Raw genomic sequence first — 13,873 nt, forward strand, 5'->3', positions numbered from 1 at the left:
GAAAAAAAAACAATGTAGAGTACAAAACATCACAATAAAATACAAACGATTGATTCTGCTGGTGACGAGAAAAGTAGGGAGAAAATATAAATTAAAAATGGCTCACAGAGAGTCTAAAAAATCGTTGGATTTGTTGGGTTTTGAAGTATATTTTTGTGGAGTTGTAACTTTAACAAAAATTAGTCAAGTTAATCTCCATAATTATGACACTATAGGAACATATCACTAACAATAATAATAATAATAATAATAATAATAATAATAATAATAATAATAATAATAATAATAATAATAATAACAACTTTGATAATAACAAGAGCATTATTGTTATCATTATTAGTAGTAGCAGTATTGTTATTATTACTATTAGCATTGACATTATTATTAATAATAACATAATAGCTGCAATATCTAATAATAATAATAATAATAATAATAATAATAATAATAATAATAATAATAAAATGCAATGTAAAGGAGCTATAAAATGATAACAATAATAATTACTATTATTATTATCATTGTTATTATCTGGTAAAGTTGCATTTATTTAATGATAATAATAATAATAATGATAATAATAATAATAATAATAATAATAATATTTAATTACAAATTTGTGAATAAATATTCTACCTTTGGCTTATTCTTTTCAACTGGAAAGAATTTTGACATTGAAATTATCCTTTTAAGCAAAAATACCAAACACTTGCTGATTCCACCCACACAAACTGTGACTATTTGATCCTTTTCGTACCACAGTAGTTAATTTAATAGACTTGGATTTTAGGGCGTTGATGGGATAAAACAAGCAAGTATAGTTTAGTTTAGATTTTAAGAAACCACAGTAAACATTTCCACTTGATGTTGTGCACTAGAATTAATTTTAAGCTACTTTCCATCAGCATCTGCACATACATCATAATTTTTTTTTACAAAGATTGAGAATTTATTGGTTTCACTGCAGTCTGTCTCTAATGAAACCCAATCTAGTCACACGTTTCACCGAAAACTTTATGCTTTTACTTTGAAGGCAGCATTTCCTGTCTCAGTGCAGTTAGTATCCGGTACTTTGACTCTCTTTTCCTCGGTGTTAAACCCCCCGACAGTGACGCCATGAGTGTGACAAGGATGGTAATCTTGATTGACAGCTGGAGGTGGACAGCAGAAGTGCTGAGTTGATTTTAACCCTGAACGCACCAGCAGCAGATTTAAGAAAACATGTTAAAGTTCAGACTGTAAATGAGAATATAATTAAGGTACGCAAATATTTAGGTATTTATTTTATGACATTTTGTGTGTTTGTGTTTAAATTTCATTAATTTGACCTATCTTTGGACGCTGTTTTCTCAAAACGAGTTTTTCTTTCTTAGTCTGAGCTTTAAAATCAAAATAGCTCTGAAAAACACTCCACTTTATTACGACAGGTTTCTTATAAATCATCCACAGTATGATTTATTGAACTTTTTATTCTTAAAAACATGGCGAAAATGGCAACTTTAGCTAATGTGGAGCAACTTTAACGAATACAGAGCAACTTTAGCTAATTTAGAGCAACTTTAATTCATGTACATTACTGTTCAAAAGTTTGGGGTCACTTAGAAATGTCCTTATTTTTGAAAGAAAAGCGTTTTTTTTTCAGTGAAGATAACATTAAACGAATCAGAAATACAGTCTAGACATAGTTAATGTGGTAAATGACTATTGTAGCAGGAAACAGCTGATTTTTAATGGAATATCTCCATAGGGGTACAGAGGAACATTTCCAGCAACCATCACTCCTGTCTTCTAATGCTACATTGTGTTAGCTAATGGTGTTGAAAGGCTAATTGATGATTAGAAAACCCTTGTGCAGTTATATTAGCACATGGAGAAAAAATGGGAGTTTGTGGAGAAAATCTGAGCTGCTTGAGGACATAATCATGCAACTGCAACATTTCTGACACTGTCCAGGATAATCTCTTTCAGGTCAGATTTACATCTCAGCAGAATGTTGAAGACAAAAAACAGAAACCCAAACACTAAACACCGGCTTTTGGATCTTTCTAAACTGTCAGACCAGATCTACAACAAACTGCATGTGACATTTATCACTTTAATCCGGAGCAACGTGTCCTTCATGAGTTCCATGTTTCTTTGAGAGAACAAAGAACGCAGAAATGTTTAATAAGTTTTTAAAGCTGGAGGTTTTTTCATGACCTCAACCAGTTTGAGATCACAGGAGAAATGTGAGTCAAAGACGTCAAACTGTAAATTTGAAAGAAAACTAATAACATTTTAGATGTTTAAATTATATGTAGGGGTCCTTTCAATAACATTTAAATCAGGGGTGTCCAACATGTGGCCCGAGGGCCAAAAGCGGTCCTCCAGAGGGTCCAATCCGGCCCTCAAAGTGTAAAAATTACAGAGAAGACATTAACTGCAGATTGTAAATTTGTAAAACTATAAATTTAAAATCATTTCGAGACCATGACAAGTTGTTTTGATCATAAAATAAAATACTAGATTGTTCTTTTATCATTTTGTGTCTTGCTTTTGTTATTTTTTGTCTCATTTTTTGTTTCTTGTTTTTGTCATTTTGTGTTTCCTTTTTGACTCTCTTGTGTTTCTTGTCATATTTTTGTCACTTTGTGTTTTGCTTTATTTGTTGTTTTGTGTCATTTTTGTCATGGTGTGTTTTTTTTGTCTCACTTGTGTTGTTTATCCATTTTTTGTTGCTTTGTAATATTTTTGTCTCATTTTTTGTTTTGCTTCGTGTTGTTTGTCTCATTTTGTGTAATGTTCTGTCTCATTTTTGTAATATTTTGTCTTGTTATTGTTGGTTTTTATCTTTTTGTGTCTGACTTTTGTCGTTTGTCCCGTGTTTTTGTTGTTTTGTTTCTCGCTTTCGTTTTATGTCTTTTTTTTGTCGTTTTGCATCTCATTTTTGTAATATTTTGCCTTGTTTTTGTTGTTTTTTGTCTTTTTTTTGTCTGACTGTTGTTATTTTGATCATAAAGTAAAATACTAAATCCTTCAGTTCCAGATGACTAAATGTTGTGTTCCTTTGTAGACACTCTGTGATCTGGAAGTTGTAATGTGGAAATGATAAACTGAGGCATAATGTTGCTGAAATTGAACTTATTTTTCTTAAGAAACTTCAGGTTGTTCATTACGTTTTGTGAAAAGATAATTCCTTAAATGTGAATATTTTCAGAATGTGCTTTTTTGCACTAAAACAAAGGAAACATTTGGAGTTGTGTTTATTTATAGGTTATTATGCTGTGATTTTACTGGTCACTAGACATGAAATTGTTCTGAATGTGGAACTGAACTAAGATGAGTTTGACACCCCTGTTTATTACTGTTAATTCTTTTTTTGTGCTCATTTTCCCCTATATTCAGGTCTCAGAGGGTTAAAGCTGATTCTGAATCTGACATCATGTGATCACTGAGCTTTTAAGGTGACAATACACAGCTCCTCACCTGTCAGTTAGAGCTGAAGAAGCCTCTTGGATGAGGTGAATAATCTCCAGGAACCAAACTATTCCCCTGACCTGGATGATAGAGACACACAGATGTAGTCTATTATTTAACTGTGAGGCGCTATTCTGACACTGACCTGCAGGCGGCAGCAGCTCCACACAAAAACACCCACGAAGAAGAAACAGGACGTGACGTTTGGTGCAGAATCAAAACAGTTACAGTCTGACAGCAGCGGCTCAGACCAACAGAAAGCTGATAAAATGCCATGGAAAATGTTACTGCCGCTGTCAGAAATGACCCGCGCTGTTTAGAGCACTTCTTTAAAAAGCGGAGCCGCGTTTTACTGGACTGTCGAGGAATGGTAGCGGGAGGAAAAGGCTCTTTCGGCTAGTTTGTCCGGTAGCCGCTGCAGCTGCTCCTCGGCTAGCGGCTGGTTAGCTCCCCGGCTCCGTGGATGGATCTATGGGCCGAACATTACCATATATAGACCGGCCACGGAGCGCATTCACCGCGGAAATGTAAACGGTGACTCGCTCAGGAGGCTGACAAAGGGCAAACATAAACAAAACTCAGCCTGGAGTATAAAAACACCGCTGGCCTCACCATGGCATCTGACCAGATTATTGCCATCGTCGTGGAGGACAAGACCTACGAGGTGAACAAGAAGAAGCTGATCGAGAAGAGCGACTACTTCCGCGCCCTGTACAGCTCCGGGATGAGGGAGTCCACGGAGGACTCTGTGCAGCTGCAAGGGCTCAGCGTCCCCGGCCTGGAGCTGGTCCTGGAGTTCATCAACACCTCCAAGGTCCAGGTGGTCAACGAGACCCTGGAGGACCTGATCGAGACCGCCTCCTTCCTGCAGGTCACCTCCATCCTCAAGCTGCTCACCTCGGAGATCCGGCTGGACAACTGCGTGGAGCTGTACAGTCTCTCCGAGGTGTACGGGACCCACGACCTGCGGAACGCCTGCCTCAAGTACATGAGCTGCTACTTCCACCCCATGCTGAGGCGGCCCGAGTTCAGCAGCCTGCCCTCCGCCGTCAGGGACCAGGTGAGGGAGATGAGGATGAAGGGCACCGCGACCCTGGTGGCCATCGGAGACTTCACCTGCCTGTCCCTGGACGTCCCCGACCAGGACGAGCCCTGGTCCATGCTGAGGTACGGGGAGGTGGAGCAGCGCTGGAAGCCGCTGGCCAACAACCTGCCTCCGGACATGATCAACGTGAGAGGGTACGGGTCGGCCGTGCTCGATAACTACCTGTTCATAGTGGGCGGCTACCGGATGACGAGCCAGGAGATCTCCGCCGTGCACTGCTACAACCCCTGCAGGAACGAGTGGAACCAGGTGGCCCCGCTCAACCAGAAGAGGTGACTTTAACAGGGTTTCTGCAGAGCATTAAACAGCATCAGAGTTGATTTTGAGAAAATTAAGGCCTTAAAAATCATTAAATGTGATTCTCAGTGGCATTAAAAAAATCTTTCTTCAGTTTTCAAGAAAATATTTCACTATAATAATATAGAATTATAGACTGCGATTCGTCAGATATGTGCATCTGAGTAAACATGCCGAACCATTGCGATAATTGTTCCAGCTGGTCGGGTATAATTGCCAAAAACTGTATGTTTTTAACCTTCATGTCGTCCTGCGGGTCAAATTGACTCGTTTTAAAGTTTGAAAATGTGGGGAAAAATATATATTTTCACAGTGAAACTTCTGATGTCCACATCTTCAACATTTTTGGGAAATTTTTGAACATTTTTAGGTGGAAAAAAAGAAATGCTAAAAAAAAGTGTTTCTTAAGAACATTCACAAAAAAATTAACCAAAATCCATCGAATTTCGCTGGATTTTGGTAGATTTTTTTGTGAATGTTCTTAAAGAAAATATTAGAAGTTTTACCGATATGTATGCAATCAATTTAGATATTTTTAGGATTTTTTTGGAAGATTTTTGCTCATTTTTTGAAAATATTTGCAAGAATTTTCTTGCCAAATTTGGGGGATTTTTTTTTTAAAATAAAACTTTTAAGAGAAACTTTTAAGGAATTATTGGAATTTTCTTCCTGAAGGTTTTGCAAATTTTCTGAAATTTCGGGAATTTTTCTTGCTGAATTTTTGGATTTTTTTCAGACAAGAAAACAATATTTTTTGGTGCCTGTAAATGAAGACAACAGGAGGGTTAAAGTGACTGGCAGGCTGGACCCGGTGGAGGAGAGCTGGGAAATGGGGAAATGCAAATTCCAGCAAAAATGTCTCAAAAAGGTGGACTTCAGAGAATGACTGCAGCCCCTTGGTGGTCAAGGGTGGTTTCCAGATTCAGAAATAGTGAAATATAGGGACAGTTTTCATATAAAAATCATCTTTTACAAAAAAACCCAAATCCATGTAATTTGTTGAGTTCACAGTCGTGGCATTAAAATTTTTACAGTATAGCATTAAAACGGCATTAAAAAGCATTAAATTTGACTGGTTGATATCTGCAGAAACCCTGTTTTACTTTCACAGGTCAGCTGAGTTTGTGTGTTTGTTGTCGTGTTTGTCTCACTCTGTCCCCTCATGCAGGTCCAACTTCAAGCTGCTGGCGGTCCAGGGGAAGCTGTACGCTGTGGGAGGCCAGTGTCTGGGGACGGTGGAGTGCTACAGCCCCGAGCAGGACTGGTGGACCTGCGTGTCCTCCATGCCCGACCCGCTGGCCGAGTTCTCGGCCTGCGAGTGTCAGGGGATGATCTACGTCATGGGTGGATACACGGCCAGAGGTGAGAGTTGGAGCTCGAGTCAAGGAAAGTAAAATGCCACTCATGTAGGGATTATAAATCAGCACAGGGGAGTTAAACTCATATTAGCTCAGGATAGTTCCACATTCAGCCCAATCTAAGCTCCAGTGATCAGTAAAATCACAGCATAATAACCTATAAATAACCACAACTCCTAATGGTTCCTTTGTTTTAGTGCAAAAAGGTACATTCTGAAAATGTTCACATTTAAGGAATTATCTTTTCACAAAACATCATGAACAACCTGAAATTTCTTAAGAAAATTAAGCTCAATTTCAACAACATTCAGCATCAGTTTATCATTTCCACATTACAACTTCCAGATCACAGAGTGTCTACAAAGGAACACAACATTTAGTCATGATCAAAACAACAACAGTCAGACAAGAAAAGACCAAAAACATCAACAAACAAGACAAAATATTACAAAAACGAGACAAAATGACAGCAATGAGAACAAAACGACAAAAAACGGGACAAACAGCACAAAACAAAACAGAAGAGACAAAAAAAATGTACAAATGAAAAAAAACAAGACAAAAAAATTACACAGATTACACAAACGACAAAAAGCAGCCAAAAGTGGTCCTCCAGAGGGTCCAATCCGGCCCTCAAAGAGTAAAAATTCCAGAGAAGACATTAACTGCAGATTGTAAATTAGTAAAACTATACATTTAAAATCATTTCTAGACCATGACAAGTTGTTTGGATCAGAAAGTAAAATACTAGATTGTTCTTTTGTCATTTTGTGTCTCATTTTTGTCATTTTTTCTTGTTAATGTGTTTTTTTGCTGCACGTCTGACAGACAGGAACACCAGCGTCCTCTGCTACTGCCCCACCTCTGACACCTGGACGGTCTTCCGGTCCTGCTCGGCCCACATCCGCAAGCAGCAGATGCTGTCGGTGGAGGACACCATCTACCTGGTGGGCGGCTACACCCACGAGCTGGAGATGGGCCGGCGGCAGCGGCGTCCCAGCCAGACGGAGGACGTCCTGACGGTGCAGTCCTACAACGTCACCACGGGGGAGTGGATCCAGCTGAAGGAGAACACGTCCAAGTCGGGCCTGAACCTGACGTGCACGCTGCACAACGACGGCATCTACATCATGAGCCGGGACGTCAGCCTGCCCACCAGCCTGGAGCACCGCGTCTTCCTCAAGTACAACATCTTCTCGGACGCGTGGGAGGCGTTCAGGCGCTTCCCAGCCCTGGGGCAGAACATGCTGCTGTGTTCGCTGTACCTCCCCAACGTGCTCTGATGGACAGGATGGGACAGGATGGGACAGGACGATGGACAGGATGATGGACAGGACGATGGGACAGGACGATGGACAGGACGATGGACAGGACGATGGACAGGATGGGACAGGATGGGACAGGATGGGACAGGACGATGGACAGGACGATGGACAGGATGATGGACAGGACGATGGACAGGACGGGAAGGAGGGACCTGAGCGGCTTCAACAGGCCAGCGATTGGTGGTTTATTGTTGCATTGTTGTGGCATTAACGGGAACAGCGTGTGGTGGTTGCCAGGTCGATCGCCTCGTGACCTCTGTGCCTCAAAACAAACGCACTACATTGTACATACTGCTGTGGATGCAAACACAAAAAGCTCAGATGATGAGAATGAAAGCGATGCAGCACCGCGGGTCGTAGGTTCCCCATCTCATTTTGGTCATTCTGTGTCTCAATTTTGTCGTTTCGTGCCTCACTTTTGTCATTTTTTTTTCTCGGTTTTGTCATTTTGTGTCTCGCTTTTGTCATTTTTTGTCTCACTTTTGTCATTTTGTGTCTTGTTTTTGTCATTTTTGTTATTTTGTGCCACATTTTTGTCATTTTGTCTCTTGTTTTTGTCATTTTCTGTCTCGTTTGTCATTTCGTGTCTCAGTTTTGTCATTTTGTGTCTTGTCATTTTGTATCTCGGTTTTGTCGTTTCCTGTCTTCTTTTTTGTCATTTTGTATCTCGGTTTTGTCGTTTTATGTCTCAGTTTTGTCGTTTTGTGTCTTTTGTCATTTTGTGTCTCGTTTTTGTAGTTTTGTCTCTCGTTTTTGTCATTTTGTCTCTCGTTTTTGTCATTTTGTCTCTCGGTGTTGTCATTTTGCGTCTCGGTGTTGTCATTTTGTGTCTCAGTCTTGTTGTTTCCTTCCCATTTCTCTAAAAGATCCCCTGAAACTATACACTGGATCTTTAAAGTAGTCTCGTACAGTTCGCTGGTGTTCTACTTTCAGAGCAGCTGTGGATGTTTTTCAGGACTTTCTGGATAAAGAGGAACATGAGAGGCACTAACGAGGGCGACATAACGGCATGCTTTCCAATCTATGGGCCACAATATTCCTGAAGTTTACACTCCAAATATGGCATCGGCGTACATGTTTATCCATAATTCACTACTAACCTTAAAATATCTCAGACACTAAACACATTTGCTGTCTTTCTGTACTGTACATAGCAGATAATCATAAAAATGGCTTTGGTTTTACACTGCCAGGTTTATGGGGACTGAAGCGGCTCAGAGGGCGCTTCATGTGTCGTACGTACACTCGCACACTTGTCTTATTTCATCGGAGAAACACTAAGCAAAGCTTAAAGCGCAATTCCATGAACTGAACGATGCACATGTGCCTTCTGCAACCTCAGATAATAGGAGAAAAAAAGCACAAAATGCAAGACTTTGTTACTTTGCCAGCAACTGACCAAAACTGCTGTGTTTGATTTTATTGTTTTTCTTTCTGCTAAAGCAGAGTTTGTTTTGATGAAGGTACTTTTGGGTTCCTTGAGAAATGAGCCGATGATGATAAAATTAATTCCTTGAAGTGCTGGGTGAACACGGTACTTGTGGTGTTTGATTTGGTGGATTTCAGCTTCTCTCTGCATTACTTGTTTGTTTGACGGTTTGGAAATTTAAATCATGACAATAAAGATGATGTTCAGGGGTCCAAAGATGTCCTGTCTGTTGAATTTACTTGTTTATGCAGCGTTATCGCTCCATTCTGTGCTTGTTTAGCCTAATTTTTGATCAGAAATTCTACATTAGTTGAAAGGACGTGATGTGAAATCTAAATATCCACATTAACATTATGTCTACACTGAATATATGTTATCTTCACTGGAAAAAAATGCTTTTCTTTCAAAAATAAGGACATTCCTAAGTGACCCCAACCTTTTGAACGGTAATATACATGAATTTAATATTACAAAAACGAGACAAAATGACAGCAATGAGAACAAAACGACAAAAAACGGGACAAACAGCACAAAACAAAACAGAAGAGACAAAAAAAATGTACAAATGAAAAAAAACAAGACAAAAAAATTACACAGATTACACAAACGACAAAAAGCAGCCAAAAGTGGTCCTCCAGAGGGTCCAATCCGGCCCTCAAAGAGTAAAAATTCCAGAGAAGACATTAACTGCAGATTGTAAATTAGTAAAACTATACATTTAAAATCATTTCTAGACCATGACAAGTTGTTTGGATCAGAAAGTAAAATACTAGATTGTTCTTTTGTCATTTTGTGTCTCATTTTTGTCATTTTTTCTTGTTAATGTGTTTTTTTGCTGCACGTCTGACAGACAGGAACACCAGCGTCCTCTGCTACTGCCCCACCTCTGACACCTGGACGGTCTTCCGGTCCTGCTCGGCCCACATCCGCAAGCAGCAGATGCTGTCGGTGGAGGACACCATCTACCTGGTGGGCGGCTACACCCACGAGCTGGAGATGGGCCGGCGGCAGCGGCGTCCCAGCCAGACGGAGGACGTCCTGACGGTGCAGTCCTACAACGTCACCACGGGGGAGTGGATCCAGCTGAAGGAGAACACGTCCAAGTCGGGCCTGAACCTGACGTGCACGCTGCACAACGACGGCATCTACATCATGAGCCGGGACGTCAGCCTGCCCACCAGCCTGGAGCACCGCGTCTTCCTCAAGTACAACATCTTCTCGGACGCGTGGGAGGCGTTCAGGCGCTTCCCAGCCCTGGGGCAGAACATGCTGCTGTGTTCGCTGTACCTCCCCAACGTGCTCTGATGGACAGGATGGGACAGGATGGGACAGGACGATGGACAGGACGATGGACAGGATGATGGACAGGACGATGGACAGGACGGGAAGGAGGGACCTGAGCGGCTTCAACAGGCCAGCGATTGGTGGTTTATTGTTGCATTGTTGTGGCATTAACGGGAACAGCGTGTGGTGGTTGCCAGGTCGATCGCCTCGTGACCTCTGTGCCTCAAAACAAACGCACTACATTGTACATACTGCTGTGGATGCAAACACAAAAAGCTCAGATGATGAGAATGAAAGCGATGCAGCACCGCAGGCCGTAGGTTCCCCATCTCATTTTGGTCATTCTGTGTCTCAATTTTGTCGTTTCGTGCCTCACTTTTGTCATTTTTTTTTCTCGGTTTTGTCATTTTGTGTCTCGCTTTTGTCATTTTTTGTCTCACTTTTGTCATTTTGTGTCTTGTTTTTGTCATTTTTGTTATTTTGTGCCACATTTTTGTCATTTTGTCTCTTGTTTTTGTCATTTTCTGTCTCGTTTGTCATTTCGTGTCTCAGTTTTGTCATTTTGTGTCTTGTCATTTTGTATCTCGGTTTTGTCGTTTCCTGTCTTCTTTTTTGTCATTTTGTATCTCGGTTTTGTCGTTTTATGTCTCAGTTTTGTCGTTTTGTGTCTTTTGTCATTTTGTGTCTCGTTTTTGTAGTTTTGTCTCTCGTTTTTGTCATTTTGTCTCTCGTTTTTGTCATTTTGTCTCTCGGTGTTGTCATTTTGCGTCTCGGTGTTGTCATTTTGTGTCTCAGTCTTGTTGTTTCCTTCCCATTTCTCTAAAAGATCCCCTGAAACTATACACTGGATCTTTAAAGTAGTCTCGTACAGTTCGCTGGTGTTCTACTTTCAGAGCAGCTGTGGATGTTTTTCAGGACTTTCTGGATAAAGAGGAACATGAGAGGCACTAACGAGGGCGACATAACGGCATGCTTTCCAATCTATGGGCCACAATATTCCTGAAGTTTACACTCCAAATATGGCATCGGCGTACATGTTTATCCATAATTCACTACTAACCTTAAAATATCTCAGACACTAAACACATTTGCTGTCTTTCTGTACTGTACATAGCAGATAATCATAAAAATGGCTTTGGTTTTACACTGCCAGGTTTATGGGGACTGAAGCGGCTCAGAGGGTGCTTCATGTGTCGTACGTACACTCGCACACTTGTCTTATTTCATCGGAGAAACACTAAGCAAAGCTTAAAGCGCAATTCCATGAACTGAACGATGCACATGTGCCTTCTGCAACCTCAGATAATAGGAGAAAAAAAGCACAAAATGCAAGACTTTGTTACTTTGCCAGCAACTGACCAAAACTGCTGTGTTTGATTTTATTGTTTTTCTTTCTGCTAAAGCAGAGTTTGTTTTGATGAAGGTACTTTTGGGTTCCTTGAGAAATGAGCCGATGATGATAAAATTAATTCCTTGAAGTGCTGGGTAAACACGGTACTTGTGGTGTTTGATTTGGTGGATTTCAGCTTCTCTCTGCATTACTTGTTTGTTTGACGGTTTGGAAATTTAAATCATGACAATAAAGATGATGTTCAGGGGTCCAAAGATGTCCTGTCTGTTGAATTTACTTGTTTATGCAGCGTTATCGCTCCATTCTGTGCTTGTTTAGCCTAATTTTTGATCAGAAATTCTACATTAGTTGAAAGGACGTGATGTGAAATCTAAATATCCACATTAACATTATGTCTACACTGAATATATGTTATCTTCACTGGAAAAAAATGCTTTTCTTTCAAAAATAAGGACATTCCTAAGTGACCCCAACCTTTTGAACGGTAATATACATGAATTTAAGTTGCTCTATATTAACAAAAGTTGCTCTATATTAGTTAAAGTTGCTCTAAAATAAGTTAAAGTTGCCCTAAAATGAGTCAAAGTGGCTCTATATTAGTTAAAGTTGCACTATATTAATCAAAGTTGCACTATATTAATCAAAGTTGCTCTAAAATGAGTTAAAGTTGCTCTATATTAGTTAAAGTTGCTCTAAAATTAGTTAAAGTTGCTCTATATTAGCTAAAGTTGCTCTGAAATGAGTTAAAGTTGCTCTATATTGGTTAACGTTGCTCTAAAATGAGTCAAAGTTGCTCTAAAATGAGTCAAAGTTGCTCTAAAATGAGTTGAAGTTGCTTTAAAATGAGTTAAAGTTGCTCTAGAATGAGTCAAAGTTGCTCTATATTAGTTAAAGTTGCTCTAAAAGGAGTTGAAGTTGCTCTAAAATGAGTTAAAGTTGCTCTAGAATGAGTCAAAGTTGCTCTATATTAGTTAAAGTTGCTCTAAAGGAGTTAAAGTTGACCTACTCTACCGTTGAAACGTTTGAGGTCAATGTGACAACTCCATGTTTTCTATGAAAACTCCCACTTTCAGTCATGTGCTAACATAACTGCAGAAGAGTTTTCTTTCTTTATGGGAAGAAAATGAGATCCGAATTCACCGTACAGCGTGTTGGACAGAGTTGGAATACAGATGCAGAGAACACCCAGAGGAGGAGGAGGCAGCCAGCAGGGGGCAGCACCAGCATTTCAAACAGCAAACACCTCATCAGGCTCTCAGTTTTTTCCACCTCACCTTCACAAGGTCTCCCTGGTTCTGATAAATATTGTGTATTTTAAAAAGCGCTCCATCTTTTGGTACCAACATGCATCTTCTGCAAGAACCCGCCCACTGAGCAGCGTGATGGATGGGAACAGTTTACGGAATCTCATGACACCTTCCACACCTGTGGGTCGAATCATCGCTGCTGTAAAAACGTGTCACCGTCTAGAGGTCACGAACACAGATGGATGGGGTATTTATAGCTGTAGATGGGAGAGATTGGATTCTTTGATTCACAGCAGCCGACATGGGGGAGGAGAGGAATCGATGGGTACCATCAGTGGTCCAGATTGATCCCCTGTGTGGGGTCAGATCACCCTGATCTCTCCCACACCTCCACAGGCTGATCGCTGCTCAAGGGGCTAACATTGGAAACAGTGTGGGGTTTAGTGTGTCACTTTTAGTGTGTCACTTTAAGGGCTATAGAACAGAGAATGAAAGCAATGCAGCACCACGGGCTGGAGGTTCCCTGTCTCATTCTGGTCATTTTGTGTCTTGTTTTTGTCATTTTGTCTCGTGATTTTGTCGTTTTCTTTTCGTTTTTGTCATTTTGTGTCTCGGTTTTGTCGTTTCCTGTCTTGTTTTTGTCATTTGTCACTTATTGCTCCATTCTGTGCTTGTTTAGCCTAATTTCCAACCAGAAATTCCACATTAGTTGAAAGGATGTGATGTGAAATCTAAATATCTGCTCTCGTGACCTTTTTCTCTGTTGGTCTCTGTTTCCTTTAACAATGTCTAGACTGGATTTATGATTCATTTAATGTTATTTTCATGGGTAAAAAATGCTTTTCTTCCAAAAATAAGAACATTTCTAACTGACCCTACATGAATTAAAGGTTTGATACGCAGCATAAATAGAGTCCTTTTCTCATTCTTCATTCAGGGTGAGCATGCGTTTGTGTCGTGTGTGTGACGAACGAGAGAAGAGAGAGAGAAAACACAACTGAAAGCAGAGATGTAACAGAGA

The 13,873-nt window shown here is 40.2% G+C and overlaps 1 protein-coding gene across 1 annotated transcript; it reads left to right on the forward strand.

The window, feature by feature from the left end:
• The first annotated feature begins 3,658 nt into the window (after positions 1–3,658).
• klhl42 (kelch-like family, member 42) lies at positions 3,659–9,059 on the forward strand. Its single transcript, XM_055006674.1, has 3 exons — positions 3,659–4,833; positions 6,027–6,220; positions 7,045–9,059. Exons 1-3 carry the CDS (start codon positions 4,070–4,072, stop codon positions 7,497–7,499), a joined length of 1,413 nt encoding a protein of 470 aa, XP_054862649.1. The 5' UTR covers positions 3,659–4,069; the 3' UTR covers positions 7,500–9,059.
• The last annotated feature ends 4,814 nt before the right edge of the window (positions 9,060–13,873 follow it).

The sequence above is a fragment of the Amphiprion ocellaris genome, chromosome 21, assembly GCF_022539595.1.
Source record: "Amphiprion ocellaris isolate individual 3 ecotype Okinawa chromosome 21, ASM2253959v1, whole genome shotgun sequence".
Classification (NCBI taxonomy): domain Eukaryota; kingdom Metazoa; phylum Chordata; class Actinopteri; family Pomacentridae; genus Amphiprion; species Amphiprion ocellaris.

Bases quoted from the DNA above. Each gene is read 5' to 3' on its own strand.
- klhl42 (XM_055006674.1), top strand. From the start codon at position 4,070: ATGGCATCTGACCAGATTATTGCCATCGTCGTGGAGGACAAGACCTAC. The intron at 4,834-6,026 runs GTGACTTTAACA...CCCCTCATGCAG, and splicing joins GCCCCGCTCAACCAGAAGAG to GTCCAACTTCAAGCTGCTGG. The intron at 6,221-7,044 runs GTGAGAGTTGGA...CACGTCTGACAG, and splicing joins GGGTGGATACACGGCCAGAG to ACAGGAACACCAGCGTCCTC.